General features: G+C 24.4%; 1 protein-coding gene across 2 annotated transcripts; it reads left to right on the top strand.

Moving 5' to 3' along the window:
- Nucleotides 1-13600: 13600 nt before the first annotated feature.
- Nucleotides 13601-15575, top strand: LOC112738076 (protein SPEAR3). 2 transcript variants are annotated; one of them, XM_025788352.3, is made up of 5 exons: nucleotides 13601-13998; nucleotides 14433-14546; nucleotides 14848-14915; nucleotides 15018-15105; nucleotides 15300-15575. In XM_025788352.3, exons 1-5 carry the CDS (start codon nucleotides 13747-13749, stop codon nucleotides 15417-15419), a joined length of 642 nt encoding a protein of 213 aa, XP_025644137.1. In that variant the 5' UTR covers nucleotides 13601-13746; the 3' UTR covers nucleotides 15420-15575. The 2 variants fall into 2 exon arrangements, with proteins under 2 accessions (XP_025644137.1, XP_025644139.1); XM_025788354.3 differs by having other exon boundaries at nucleotides 13615-13998; nucleotides 15018-15072.
- Nucleotides 15576-17002: the final 1427 nt, after the last annotated feature.

Raw genomic sequence — 17002 nt, 5'->3', positions numbered from 1 at the left:
TTATGCTAAAAAGACTTATGATAATCATCTTATTGTAGTAGTGTAAAAGTTGTAGGTATTATATTTACTTTGTATGCTCTTAAATCTCATATTCTTGATGGATATTTTTGACTGAGTAATTGTAAAAAGAAATTAGTTTAATATCTATTTTATATTCTATTTAAATTATTATAGTGAGTAAATATTTTTTTCAAAATAAATAATATGATTTTTTCATAAAAAAATATTAAACTAATTGTGAAATTAGATTATACCACAGATGATGATAAATATCTTAGCATTAGATTTGCTATAAAATAAATTTTTAGGAATAATATGTTGTATTATATAATTTAGTTATATTTTTCTTATTTTCAATCTATATTATTTAGATTAGTATTTTTTTAAAAAGGGTTATTCAATTTTTTTTTAAAAAATTATTAAATCAAATTAGTTACAAACAAACTAACTAATTAGGTTGATTAAATACCTAGATATCTTATAATTTAATATAATTTAATTTAATTTATATAGATACATGACTTTTACAATTTTATTATTTATCGTAATAAATTCTAGAGATAATTTTAGAGATAATTTTGTAAGTTATAATTTATTTTTTTTATCTTTAAATTTTAAGAATAATTTTTTTTAATTTTGTATTTATAATTAAATTATTTTCCACTTTCATATATGAATTTTTTTATTGCGCAATTCACTTTAACAAAAATAAATTAATTTATGAAAATTTAAACTTGAGTGCTTGCTATGGTTAAACTCAAATTTTAATTTATTTTTATCATATTATTATATAAATATTAAATTCTTTAATTAAATACTTATTTGATTACGAAATGATATTATATGTTACTTTTATATTAACAATTAAATTTCAGTTACTACACAAATAGTGTATTTTAGGTAATTGTATATTTTTTTATTTTAAAAATTATTATATAATTTTAAGATCATTTAATTATGTTTATTTTTTTAAAAGTATTGTCATTATTGGAGAGTAACTAATATTTTTGATCATTTAAAATTAAAAATAAAAATACAAAATATAATATACTGAGTTTTCGAAGTATAAATCTTAAAGTAAATATATGTGATTATAATTAATAATCATAATTAAAAATTTTTATTTTATTTTAATTTTTTCAGGACATATTTATCTTAAATTTTATTTTTTTATTAATTAGTATTTTTTTTTGTACATTTAATTATCATTAATTTATATAAATTAAAATGTATAACTTAAAAAATAGATACATGTCTAAAAAATAAAAAAAATATTGTTTTTTGTTAATAAAAATTTATGCGCTTTAGCTTTTTTTTTTTTTTGGCATCACATCTTATATTTTTACTATAATTAAAAGTTAGAGGTAAATTATTAAATATAAATTAGTAAAAAAATATAATACTTAATGAATTATCATAATCACATTAAAAGATATTTAAGTTATTTTTATATAATAAAAGTGATATGCTTCAAAAAAATATTCGTATATAATTTACTAACGAATATATGAGATATTTATCATAATTTTTATTTTTAATAAAAATATCATTGTATTAAAGTGATGCATTTTAAAAATATATAAATAAGATTTTTATTAAAAAAATTACAAGATAGCAAATGTAATTTTATTTTAATTTTATCCTTAACATTTAGTTTTAATTTTACCTTTAGAGTTTTAATATGTTTCAATTATATTATCTGATTTGACCAAAATTAAATAAATATTAAATTATTTAATCAATAATAAAATAAATAAATTTAATTTAAATTATTTTATTATTATTTTCTATATTTAGGAATCAAAATGTGCTTTTATGTATTTTGATTAATAATTCTTAAAGGAGTTATTATTTTATTTATTAATATTTTAAATTTTTTATAATATTTTCATAAAACTTGGTTATTAATAGCTTCTTCTTCAAAATGTATTTTTTTAAAATTTTTTAACAAAAATATATCTTAATTTTTGTCTTTCATCTTTTATATTCATTGATTACACTAATTTTTTTTACAGTGTATTTTTATCAACTATATGCATTGTTTCTCTGTCTTTTTTTTTTTTTTACTTTTTTTAATTATTTTATTACCTTATTTTTAATTATTTATTTTACTTTCACTCTTCATATATTTATTGTATTTCACTTTATCTTAGTTTCAATTTCATAGTTAACTTTCAATTATATAAAATTCAATAGTTTCTTTCAAAACATACTTAAATATATTATCTATTATATACAATCATTAGGACAAATAAATAAATATAAATTGAATATATAATTTAATTTTAATTTAAACTAAAAACTAAATGAATTGTCAGAAAAATAGCAACCAATTTTATTTTTAATTTTTTTATAATTTATTTAAAGGTAAAAATCTCTCAATAACCATAACATCACCGATAACAAAATTATAAGTCTCTATTAAAAGAAATATATAAAATAAATAACATATGTATAATTTTAAAGTTATTAATCATAGACTATGGACAATTTTTTTTTTTTAAATCCTTATGGATCTAAATGTAATTTTTTGATATTTTTATTTTTTTTCTAAAATTTTTCAAACTTATCAACATTTAAGTTGTCTATACATCACTTCTCAAAATATTATGATTTCACAAGTTATAATATGTGGGGTAAATTACCTTTATAAATCATTTACAAACCAATTTTACGTATATCTCCCAAAGTAAAAAAAAAGGCTACGTGCATGTCTCAATTTACACATCTATGTAAATCAAATTTATGGAGTTCGAATTATGTGTTTTCATAGTAAAGCGAATCTATAAGATTCGAATTACTTGAATGCTATCTATGCTACTAAATCGAATGAAGGAGACTTGATTTACAATGAGTTGGATTGCTACTAAATGAGTATAAATCGAACCTTATTACTTCGATTTAGGATGGACCATATAAATAGAAATTTATAGATTCGATTTAGTAGGGGATGACATAATTCGAATTCTTTAAATTTAATTTACTTTCGAATCACAATGTCAAGTAATTAGGATTCGATTTACTACTTATTACCCTAATTCGAATTCATTAATTTTGATTTATATAGAAATGTAAATGAAGATAATTAGGTAATATTTTTAGGTTTGGGAGATTCAAGTAATTTTGGGGTGGCTTTGGTTTATCAACGTAAATTAACCTAATATGTGATATTAGTTATTATTATATATATGAAAAATGTGACTTATTTATGCATTGTTTGGATTAGAAGAATTTGTAGAAAAATAAAATGCTGAAAAAGAAAATGGATAGAAAAATTAATTTTTCATTGTTTGGATCAACAAATAAATTAAATGGAAAACATAAAAGTGTATGTGGAGTTCGTGTAAATTTTTTCTCCTCAAAGTTACAAAGAAAATTGATGCAGAAGTACAAACATGAATAAAAATACAGAGTTAGCTTTTGAATTATAATTTATATATAATATATAAAAATATTAATATATTTTTACTCTATTATAATTTTTCTCTTCTCACTTTTCTTTCCATCCAAGCAAAAGAAAATCTTTCCTCTATTTTTTTTTCATTCATTTTTTCTTCATCTAAACAACACACAAAAAAATATACTTTTCTTTTCATTTTCTTTCCTCTCATTTTCTTTCTTTTCATTTTCTTTTCTCTTATTTTCCATCTTATATCCAAAGAATAACTTAGTGTTTATCTATTTATCTTCTATTAATATTGTTATAACAAAGATACATGTGACTTTATAAAAATGATATAACCTAAACTTTGAATATCTGAGAATTTGTTGAGTGGTTAGAATAGCTCCATGTCACGAACCAATGAATGCTAGCAATAGGGATGATCACAAAAACAGCCAAAACAGGTATTTGCAGGGATTATTCGCGTTTTAATTTGGGGATAGATGGGAACTCGTGAAATCCTCACAACCTGCCACGTGAAAATGGATGGGGACTGGAGGTGGCAAACGGGTCGAAACCCATCGGGCTGGCCCACATAACCTGCCAAAAAAGACGGGTTGGGCTGAAAATTTGAGACCGTCAAATTTAAAAGGCCCACCTACCCCGCACCGCCTAATTCAGGAGTTTTGGCAGGACGGGGGCGGGCCGGGCAGGCTTTCTCGTTGGGCCAAGTTTTTATTTTGTCAGGGCCATTTTTTTACAAATTTCTATGATGTTATTGATCTACAAGAGGATGAAGATGATAATTGAAGATGTTCTAAATTATATTTTGGATTATGTTTTATGTTTGATTGATTATAAACTTGAAGATGTTTAATTATATAGTTTGGATAATATTTATTTTATTTTGGACAATGTTGGTTTTATTATTTTGTTTCAAAAAATTTGGTTTATAATTATGTTTATTATATATTTATAATTATAAAGACTTTAATGTGTGTGAATTTAAAAATTATAATTTTTTCATGTTTTAGAAATTATAAATTTATTAAAATTGTTGTGAAATTATATATTATTTAATATTTAATGGTTTATATAAAAAAAAAGAGAGCCCACCAACCCGCCAGCCTACTATTAGGCGGGGCAAGGGAGAAATTTAGGATCGCCTTACTAGACGGGGTGGGGCGGCCCAGCCCACCAGATGGGGGCTTTTGGCGGGACAAGGCGGAATTTTCCGTTTGCCTTCCCTAATGGGACATGGACATAAGTACCCGTCCCATGGAACTTATTAAATATACGCAAATATAAAATTATTAATTTATCCTAATTTATATATACATAAATCCATTCCTTGAATTTAGTAACCCTAATTTCTGCCTCCAATTCAAATTCTTCCTTTTTCTTCTAGACTCATTCTCAGCCTCGATCCTCTCTCTCTAACTCACTTTCTCTACCTCTCAAGTCCATCACTACGTCGCTCAATATCATCCAAAAAATGTTATGTTATGTTATTATGTTGGAATATATTTTTATATTTTCTCCTTTTGAAATGTTATTTTTCATAACGAATATGTTATAAATTGTGTTGAATTATATTGAATTGATTATTTTATGATTATTATATTATGTCTTTTTGTATTAATTTTTTTCAAAAATTTTCAAAGAATATTCGTAGATATCCGAGGAGATCTGCGTTCCCTAAGGGGTAATTAAACAGGAACTTGTAATAACGGAGAAGGATCGAGAGCATTTTTTTTTAAAATAGAAGTGAAGGATGGAAAGGGGGCTTCTCACACTCCTCTGAATACTCATTACCATATCTAACTAGCAACGGAGATCCAATCTGAGCCGATCTAAAAAGGGACGCATGAACTTCATCTGCATTGGGCCTTTAAGATAATGAATATCTAAATTAGATTTGGGACCTAACAATGGATTTTAGTTGATCTTACTTGCGTTGAAGTTTTACTAGATCCAAATATATTGTGGATTAATAGTTTGAGTCATTGTTATAATAAATACTATACTATTTAATATTATAACACTTAGTATATATAAAAGTTGGATATATTTACAAGATATTTTTTAATTCAAATTAAAAAAATTAATTATCTCTTTTTTAGTTTTAAATATTATTTTTTAATATAACAAAAAAATAAAAATAACAATAATCACTCACATAATTAAAATAGACAATCTGACATTATATATATCAAGGATTGTTATATATGATATATAATTTATTGAACAATTTTTTCATCTTAATATTTAATAAATTTAACATACAAAATATTATTTAACATACAAAATAAGTAACTTAAGTCATCATTTAGGACAATAAATATAATAATGCAAATACTTATTTATTTATTAGTAGTGAAAAAATATGTAAATAGTATAAATTGATATTTTTTAGCATAAAAGTAATAATAAAGGTTATTAATTAGGTTAATTACATAATTAAAAAATTATGAAGAATTTTTTAAATAATAATAAAAAATAAGATCACTATTTTTACATATTACAAAGTTTATGAAAAAATTTTTGGATAATAAATCAATCCTCAATAGATTATACATTAATTCTGTCAAAAAAAATAAATAATCAATACATTGGATATCATTATTTATGTACTAATATAATATATATTATCGATTATTAAGTTTATAATTAATTTTTAATCCAATTTTTGGTAATTAAAATTTAAATAATTGAAATTATTAAATACTGAATATTTTGTATCTAACTAATTTATTTTTTTATTAAAATTAAAAAAGGATGAGTTGTTAATCAATTTTAAATTTAAATTTAAGTTTGAGTAAAAAAATAAAAAAATATTTTAAATTTTATCTCACTAACTTGAATTAATTTTAAGATAAGAAATTACTTTGTACATCATATATATTGTAGGATAGTAAGGACATTTGTTATTTTTTAATGGTAAATATTGTCAAATAAAATGGTGTAAGAAATTAGAAGAAAATGTATTTACAAGTTTAGGAAATATTAATTTATTTTTCAATGGAATAAATTATATATTGAATAACAAAGTTGTTATTGGTTTCTCTTCACACTAACTAATACTTAAAGATGGTGTTTCGGTACACCATGTTATAAAGAAATATTAATCGATCTAATAACTTTTGTAATGACATAAGTTTATAAATTTGAAAATTTAAAAATTATTTCATAAAATGTGAAGCTTTAACAAGTAACAATGTTGATCATATTGTTTTGACTTCAAGAATGAATATGATAATAATAAATAAAATTGTTCCAAGTAAATTTTAACAAAGACAAAAGTCCATAAGTATTGCTATTAATGAAAAATTAATATATTTTAAAGACATATAATTTTTTTCTATGAATTTCTTAACTCGGCAAATCGATAACTAATCTACCACATATTAATGCTCTATTTATTAAGGGTCTGTTGCTAACTAATGGATTGTTATACTTACAAGACGATATTTGAACTCCAAATACTTGCTTAAATAGATAAATAAAATGACAATTCAACTAATTCAAATTGATTAAAACAAATATTAATTATTTTTAATATTTTTAAGTTGTAAAATATTTATAATAATAATTATTATATATTTTTCATTTAAATTTTAATAAAAAATTTTATATAATTTTATATATTATCCCGTACAGGGCACGAGAACATACACTAGTTTTATATAAAAGCATTGAGGATGTTGGTTTCTGAATGAATATATAATAAATAAATAACAAAATAATATTATAAAAAAAATTTAAATATATTAAAAACATCGATGTTCTAATTATTTTAATGTTGATTTGAATTATAAAAAATATATATAATATATATTAATTAAAATCAATGATTAAAATAACTTGAAAACCATATTTTCGGTATACTTAAAATTTTTCTAATATTATATATGGTTTAGGAGACAAAAGGACCGATCACATTAGTAATGCTCCATTTCCAAGTAATCAATGGGACCTTTATGAATTATATTGGACTCGTTAGATTTATATATAAATATAAAATAATTAAAGGCAAGCTAAGTGTTATATCCTAGAAATGGATTTTTTAATTTTATATATAAAATATGATATTTTATTATTTAATATTTTTTATATAGTTTTTTAGTCTTATTTAAAAAATATATAATAAAAAATATATTTTATAAAAAATTAAAAAATGAGAGAACTCATTGTTAGAAATTATTATTTTTTAATTTATTTATGAACAATATATATTGATTATAATCGTAAATTAAGTTATTTTATATTAAATGATTTAAATAATGGTGATCTCATTATTTATTATTATAAATACTGAAATAAATAAGTTATTATTATTTTTTATTTAAAATTAAATAAAAATAAAATCAGAGATATTATTTTATTTGAGTTTTAGAATTTAGTGTGGGTGCCACACTCAAATATAAATAATAACTTCGAAATTTTGGTTTTCAACACATCAAATTCGTTTCGGTAATTCTTTTTTCATAAAAAGAATTGTAATTCAGTCTTATCGAAAATATAAAATTTAAGTATACTTCTATATTTTTAAATATTTTTTATTGATTTAACATTAATAATCTTAATTAAAAAAACCAAGGATTTCCAATTTCCATTCCCATAAATTTTCTAATTCATCTCCACATGTGGATTTATCAGGACCATATTTTCCCTTTGCAATTTCCAAGGTCGACCCATTATTCCACTTGTGCCAATACATATAGAACTAATTATTTTATTATTTATATAGACACTATCATAGACTTTTTAAGTTTAATATAGCAAGAAGATCTTCCACCTAAGCAAAACATGAATCCCGTGGGAATCAAAATATTTCCAAGCATCGTATGCTAAGGAGATCTAATCAAAATATATAAGGTAGCCACATGATTCATAATTGGACATAAATTAATAATACACATTTTTAATATAAGTTCAGGTTGCGAGGACACTTTATTATTATTATCTGAAAATTCAGAACAACTAATATATTATTTCTCTTCCAATTAGTTCAGAACGCGAATATATATATATATATAGTTTAAAAGTATATAAAATAATTATATAGTTTATATACATTTTTATGCAAGAGCCTTTTTTCTTTTCTTTTCTATTTTCTTAAAGAAAAATTTATATAAAATATTTTTTATTTTAATTTATCTTATACTGAACTTTTTTATTATTATAAAAATTGTAATATTATGTCATAAAATTGCTTATTATAAAAACTTAAGTAGATAGTTAAAATACATGAATAATTATAAATATATATTAATTATAACAAGAATATTGTCTTTATTAGTAATAGATATAAAAAATTTCTATTAATTAAAAGTTGTGAAACCTTAGATATTAGAATGATTCCTAGTTTTATTATATATACTGACGATAATAGATCACTTTCTTGATTGAGTTTCTTCCTTCAAAAGATACATATATGTCAATCACGATGGTTTCTATCATCTACAAATAAAAAAAGAACTAACAAAGTGATGTATTTCTAAAATATCTAAAAAAATTGTTCTTAATAATCTTTTTAATTTGAATTCTTATAAATATTCTAAAAATACTTGTTAAATAACAAATTACTCTTTATATTTAAGTTGAATATAAAATTTATTCTGTAATTATATATACATTAATTATTGGGTACATGCATGAAATTAGATAGAACAGGGGATTAATCCATATGTATATTGTGAAGTAATCTGTAATCAAACACAAAATCGATTTGAGAGAGAGAAACAGCTAGATAACATCTTCATAACCTTAACCATGACGAGAAGATATTAGGTTCAAGTCCCCGTGCGTGTAATATATGTGCATCAATTAAATGGGAAAAAAGGGACAAAATCTGATATATTGTTGTGGCTGATTTGGAAGGAAAAGTCTAGGGGGCAGCAACTTTTGTGTTTTCTAGCCAGCACTTAATCATCAAAACAAAAGTGAATAATCTCCTACCATTAGATGTAATTTTACACCATTAAAAATATTATTGATGACCAATTGATGATTACAACACACCAAAATTACTGCTCCCTAGCATTCCTCGATTTGGAATTGGTGGTGGTAGGAAGGTTTAAAGCGTCTCCCAAGGGATCGTTTTGCTGTGCAAATCGTGTGCAATAATGATGCATGTGCATACAAATCTATGGTAGATACCATATATTCCCTCACATCTCCCTCCACTTTCTTTTGTCTTCTTTTTCTTGTTTATTACATTAACCTTATATTAATCCTACTCTTCCTCCAACTAATCTATGTGGATTTTGTTTCTATTATTTTCCTAGTTATAAAATGTGAAAGAGAGGCACAGCAGGTTTTGTGATTTATAACTATTAATTAGTTATTATTAATGTTTTTAATGGTGTGAGATTACTTATTTTTTTTAGTTAAATGCTGACCAAATTTTAATAAAAGTGCTAGTCCTTAAACTTTTCTAATCTAAAAATTGTTATTTCTTTACTATATAAAATTATGAAAAAATTTAAGTGATCAACGTAGTTTTTTAATTGATTGTTATCGTATAATAACTCTAAAAATTATAAACTATCAAACATTATTGAGTAATATTATAGAACTAATTTATTTTAATCAACATCAACTAATTTTTTAAAAATTATTTTATTAGTAATATTATAGAACTAATTTGTTTTAATCAACATAAACTAATTTTTTAAAATTATTTTATTTATTTTAAATTCTAAATTTGAAATAAAAAATCTATAATTCTAAATCTTTAATTATGAACCATAAATTTAAATCTTTTGAAAGAATAAAATTTTTAAAATTAAAAAAATTAACTATTCTTAACTAAGTAAAAATTAATTCCTTGTACTTTCTTTCCTTAAAAAATAAATTCTAGCTTTAAAATCTGAATATATGCTTCCAAGACACTCCATCGTTAAGCTTCAATTGACATCTTTCTGGAGAGGATTAGTAGACTTTCTTGTAAATCTTTTGAATAATGGATGGGTTCACATGTCATATTAACAGATTGGAGGATTCTCACTTTCCACCACACAAACAACTCATAAAATATGTCCCACAAATCATGCGTGAAACAGCTCAATTAGATTTAGTCTTTCGGCAATTAATTATAAACACGTTATTATAATCATCACAATAATCATTTATACTATATGTATCAATATTGCTTCAGTTATACTATATATCTATCCTTAGGTCAATCCCTCCTATTAAACTATCGTTCCAAATTCAAGATACCTTGGGACATATTCAGAGTGAGCATAGATCGAGTTGGTTCGAATTTAAGGTGAAATTAGAATTGAACCAATTAAAAAAATTAGCATATATTTTTTTGTGTATATATCCGAAATTAAACCAAATCGATTAAAAATAAATTGGTTCGATTCGAAAATTAGGTACTCGATGAAACAGAAATTTATAAAAAAAAAATTTATTTTAAAAATTCTGTAAGTACAATAAATATGTAAAATCAATAGAAATAATCTAAATATATTAAATACTAAATATATTAAAAATTAAACACATTAAAATCTAAATATATTAAATACTAAAGACATTAAAATCCAAACATATTAAACACCAAACACATTAAAAATTAAATACAAAAGTGTAATAGAAAGAAACTCAAAATCATTAAAAGACATATATATTTTAAATTTTTAAATTTTTATTTAATTAATACATGGTCAAATTTAAATTTTGCATTTTAAAATTGTTATCCGAACTAATTACTAAAGAGAGTTATTAATTTAATTCGGATCAAATCTGATTATCCGTTAATTTCAAAACCAATTTAATTAGTTCAGATTCGAATAGATAATTAGGTATCCGATATTTATACTCACTCCTAGACATATATACATTCTTTCCATAAGTATATATGAAAGTAATGAAACACACAACAGGAAAGCGCGGATCATAAATCCATCAAAATGAATGATTTCAATTTTATTAGTTTCGGTTTCACATTCTGTACCACGTAAATTAAAATGGTCCGAGATATCTGATTCAAAAAGCATATATCATTGGACCTCTGAATTAATATCATTAATACTACATATATACATTTACTTTACTTTCATAGTAGTAAGTTGCTTAAATTAACTAAGCAATTTTACAGCTAAGTTTAACGTATTATTATGAGCCGAGACAAATTGACCGAGAGCTAGGAAACCACATGCACTGTGGAACCCACTTAAAGTTTTGTTATCTACATCGATCAATCACTGCCGTCAACATTATCACATATAAAATGAAAGTACCTTAAAATAATAGCATACAGAGTAGAAGAAGAATCATAGACAAATAATTAAATCAATCATGTTATTCTCACACTTGTTCCACTCATACGATATCCATGTTGTATATATTTTGTTTCAATAATATAGAAGACACTATAAATTAAAATGAAATGTACCATATTTAAATTACCTAATTATTTTAATTAAGAGAAATTAATCTTATTAATTACTAATAAGATACTTGAAATTAAAGCACTAGCCTATATGTATCTTTACGCAAGACAAATAGATACATAATAAAGGAGGAAAATATTTACAAATCGTCGAGAGATCAAAAATTAAAAGTGCTAAATGTTACGGTTCAGTTCCTAAGTTTAGCCAAATAGTACGTACTCGGCTCATTTAGGTAGCCCAGAGATTGAGAAATAGAGACTGAAATAAGTCTCAATATTATGTTTGGTGTAAAGTAGGAGATATAGACGGAAATAAGAATAAAATTCTAATTTAATTTGCACAAAAAATAAAGTTAGAATTAATTAATTAAAATAAGAGGATTTTAGATATAAAATATTATTAAAATTTTAGTCTCTCCCAAAATTTCAGTCTCATGTATTCTTATTTTTTAAAAATACTGAAATACTGAAATTTTAGAAATAAAGACAAAAATTTCTGAACCAACAGACATGATACTAAATTTAATGTTCTAATTTTAGTCCCAATATCTCAAAACAAATACTGCGCTAAGGATGTATAAACCCAAAATAAAAAATGAATCACGCAAATGTTATAAATACTCGGACAAAGTCCTTTTCAAAAGTATTTTTCTTTAATTCTAACCCTATATCTTTTGAATTTTATACTGATTTGATCGTCAAAAATCTTTGGAGACATTCATCTCATTTGGTGATGTGACAACGGCGAACTGGTGGCTCCCCTTCTCAACTACCCCTTCTAACACGGTAAGCAGTTCTACACAAGAACACTAAGCAATCATGCTCAAAGCAATATAAATATTCCATATGTAAGTAATATTTTATAATCATCAATGCCTATAGATATAGTTAAAAATAAATAACTTTGCATTGCAGCATACCTTATGTCGCGTGGCCACGCATGTCTACCATGGCAGCTTATTTAACATATTAATTAAATGAGACACGATCGCTTTCAGAGATCTCTCCAACGTATATAATGTATAACAATTGGATAAGAAAAAAAAACCTAATAAATAACATACTTCATTATTATAAATTAAAGGTTTCTTTTATTAAACCTATGAAACATACATATATTGTATAGGTGTGCGGAATTAACGATACACATGTATTGATTTGAATATAAATAGAAATTGTTGTATCTTATTTAAGTATAAGAAATTAATTTTTAATATTAGTCAATTTACTTTTTATTTTCTTAAAAATTTAAAATTAAGAATTTATGATATAAACCAAATACAAACTATATATAGTTCTAAGAGAAAAAGAAACACAAATAATATCTCAGAATAATACTTTGTATAGTTTTGTTATCGAATTACAATTATTAGCGAGAATCTCTTGAAGATTAGCAATTTTTAATACTTTTTATTATTATTTGACTAGTATAAATATTAAATTATTTTTAATAAATAAAATTTTATTAATTTATATATACAAATTTTAAAAAATATGATTGCAAACTGTATATATTAATTTATATGTACAAATTATATATTTTTTATGTATAAAATCTTATAAATATAGATGCATCAACAAAAAATAATAATATATATTAGGCATGTAACATATTCATTATTAGTAGCTAAATTAAACTTTGTGTCCGATGTAGGGGATGCAATATATAAGAATAGTAGAAAGTGATGTATGTCGATGGGAAGAAGCATTTTTGTTTTAATTTGACGAAAAAGATAAAACAATAAAATAGAGGGCAAGTAGTAAGTAGAGCGAGGATATATATATATATAGAAGGAATCTAGGTGTATATAACATGGAAATCTATACACAATCTGATCCACCAGCGATGCAATAATTATTTCATTTCCTTCAATATATAAACATATACAGCACGCAGCACTCTCAGATCTCTCATTTCCCAATCCACCAACGTAGCATAATTAATTAAGAAAGAGGAAGCATGGGGAGCAGTTATTTTGGAGAAGCTAATATTGAAAGAGGAGCAAGTGGTGGTTCTTCTTCTTGTTCTTCTTCATCTTCATCAAGGAAAGGGAAGAAGAAGAATAGCAACTCAGAGAAGCAGCCAAGGCAACCACAGAGAGGACTCGGTGTTGCTCAATTGGAGAAGATTAGGTTACATAGTCAAATGGCCTATGCTTATCATCATCGTCTCTCTTCATATCCATCATCATCTACTTTCAACAATATTAATGTATGTAAACTAACACCCTTTCTCTACCTAGCTAGCTACTGTTTCCTGAACAGAAATACTAATAAATTCAATTTTTTTAGTATAATTTTTTTTAGTAGTTAATTCAATTTTTTTAGTATAATTTTTTTTAATTTAATAATAATGCTGGAAAGAAAAAAAATTGCCAAAACTTTTTTTATTTAACATTCATTAATTACTACAGTAATTAATGAAAGCTAAATAAAGTAAATTCTAATTGATTTTTATTAAATTTTTTTTGTTATTAAACATTTCCAAAATCTAATAACATACTTTAAATTTCATATTTTTAAATATTAATAGATAACTAATGTCTAAAAATAATAAATTCTGATGATAATGTACCATTTTTCTTTGGTTAATTAAAAACTAGTTGGCCTTGTAAATTCATCATCACTATATATATTCTTATGCAGGATGATCCAAAAGCGCAAATGGCAGCATATTCATCACCACCATCGTCATCTTTCTCTTACTCTTCCTCATCTACATCATACTCCCCTTCTTATGCCTTCCAAACCAACATTACGGTACCCTCTTTTTAAATCTCATCTCATTAATTCTATTTATTGTATGTTTTGCTATATTCTCCATAAAATTTAACAAATTCACTTTATCATTTCATTTACTTTTCATCATATATATCTTGGTTTAATTTATTTGGTAGTAACTGCGGTACATCTGATTGAATTTAATTTGTCACCCACCTGATGTGGAGTGCACGCAAGATTCTATTTCTTTTCGTAAAATATTCCTAGTATAGTATATTAGTATGTGATATGATTACGATATGATGAGATTTTTGACAAAAATTGTTTGGCAATAATGCAGATGGGCCTAACCGAATACGAGAAAACTAACATGAGATATGGTGATTCTCGCTCAACAAATACAGCAAGGTATTTAACTAATAAGTCAACACTTTCTCTATTGTGTTTACTGCTTGCTGATATGCCAGACGAGTTTGATGAGTTTTTGTTTTTTTTTTTTCCCCAAAACAGATGGGAAAATTCTAATGCTGGCATGTTGGAGAATCAGTTTTCTTCTCAATCCAAGGTCACTATACCTTTCCAGTTTCTGAACCTATATGTAAGGAATCTTATATATTAAAGAAATATGTGTAACATGACTTATGTTACCAATTAATCAACAATATAAAATATACATTAATAAATTAAATTATAGTTGATTTTTTGTGTGATTTTTTACTAATTTCATGCATACATATATATGTAAGGAGTGTATTTGGAAGACAATTAATATGATTTGTGTATATATTATAGGGGTCACATGATGACAATGATAGAGAGAAACAAAGGAGTGGTTCTGTGGGTTCAGGCAGTCACAACTCTGAATCAAGTGAAGCTCAAGAACTTGATTTGGAACTCAGATTATCTCTATGATCTTCATGAAGCGGTCCTGTTCCTCATGATTGTAACGATTTTATTTATTGCAATCTTAGATCTAGCATTGCGCGCAAAAGCACATGATGATCGAGAACAGGCCAATGTTTATGTATGTGTTTGCTTTCAATGCAAAAGCTTTCTCTTTTTGCGTAATTTGTTGGAGAGAAATGAAGATTAAGTTATTGTTTTCTAAACTCTCCTTATTTTCTTCCCTTTTGTTTCCCCTCTTCAATGTATTTTTTCCCGTTAGTTAGCATTAGTTACTAGCTACAAAGAGAATAAAACACTACTAAATACAAAACTACAACGTAAGACACAAAGAACACACCTAGAGAGAATACATACACTGATACACACATATATTGTTAAGCTAAATGCTGAAAGCAAAAGTTGTTCTTGTTCAGGCCAATTGCAATAACGTACCATATTCACAGGTAAAAAGACATCTAGAAAAAAGACATTATGATATTATGGAATAGTTGTAGAAACTATCATCTTAACAATCTCGCTAACATAAAAAGGTTCTTGATATAGTCACTATAATTCGATAGTTACAGTCTATAATTTGGATATTAGATCAAAGATTGTTAGAATTTTTATGATACATAAACAATCACTATTGACATTGTTGCACATAATCTGGCCGTTATATTCATAATTCGGTGGTCATAAGCTATAATTCGAATAATTGTTAAAAAAGATATTATTAGGACTCCCAGCACAACCTCACTAATATCCAAGAGAATTAGTAAAAAAATTAATTGAGAAGATCAACACTACAATTAATAGCAGTTAGTGAAGTTGTAGCCTATAATCTAAAAACCGAATTATACTACTCTACAACGACCATATCATCGTATGATTGTTTATATAAGGTAAACAAGATAAAAGGTTTACATTTGAAAACCTAAGATAGTGTTTGATACAAGGAAATGTTTTCTATTTTTATTTTTAATTTTTATTTTTTGAAAACTATTTTTGTTTTCGAATTTTCAAAATTTTAGAAAATATGTTTGTTTTGATCATTGTTTTCAAATTTAAAAAAAAAAAAAAGCACTGAAAACATGTTTGGTTTTCATTTTTTTGTTATAGCTTGTACCCGTTAATGTTATAAATCAGAAACGTGCCAAATAAAACAGAAAAAGGGATCTTTATCTTAGCAGGAAAAAAAAGGAGATGGTTATATGTAACCTTCGCAATACATGAATCGGGCAACGATTAGGTCAAACAAGTTAGCCACACTATAGAGCAAAACAAAACCTAATCCGCTCTATAAGAAGAGGGCATAAAAGAAAACAAAGATATGCTATTCTCTTTAAATTGCATTATACTCATCTCACACTCTTTTTTATTTGAGCGTTGGAGTGTCTTTGCAGGTATCTACCACTACTGTTCTTCAGAAGCCGACGTATACCTCATCCAGCCTAGGCAGAAGCGAGCTCAACCTTGGACCGAACGACCTATACCTTTCCCAGGACTTACCACACAGGAACATTTGGCACCACTATGAGGTTGATTTTACTTAACCCCACCATTATCTCTTCTACTTGCTTTTATCCTCTTTTGCAAGTCATAATCAA

Source organism: Arachis hypogaea, chromosome 13, assembly GCF_003086295.3.
Source record: "Arachis hypogaea cultivar Tifrunner chromosome 13, arahy.Tifrunner.gnm2.J5K5, whole genome shotgun sequence".
Lineage (NCBI taxonomy): Eukaryota > Viridiplantae > Streptophyta > Magnoliopsida > Fabales > Fabaceae > Arachis > Arachis hypogaea.
The sequence above is the reverse complement of the archived record's forward strand: the minus strand, read 5'-3'. Positions and strand labels throughout refer to the sequence as shown.

What these genes read in the sequence shown, in the direction of transcription:
- LOC112738076 (XM_025788352.3), top strand. Translation starts at nt 13,747, where the DNA reads ATGGGGAGCAGTTATTTTGGAGAAGCTAATATTGAAAGAGGAGCAAGT. An exon ending in CTACTTTCAACAATATTAAT is followed by an intron (nt 13,999 to 14,432) that starts GTATGTAAACTA and finishes ATTCTTATGCAG; the next exon opens with GATGATCCAAAAGCGCAAAT. An exon ending in CCTTCCAAACCAACATTACG is followed by an intron (nt 14,547 to 14,847) that starts GTACCCTCTTTT and finishes GCAATAATGCAG; the next exon opens with ATGGGCCTAACCGAATACGA.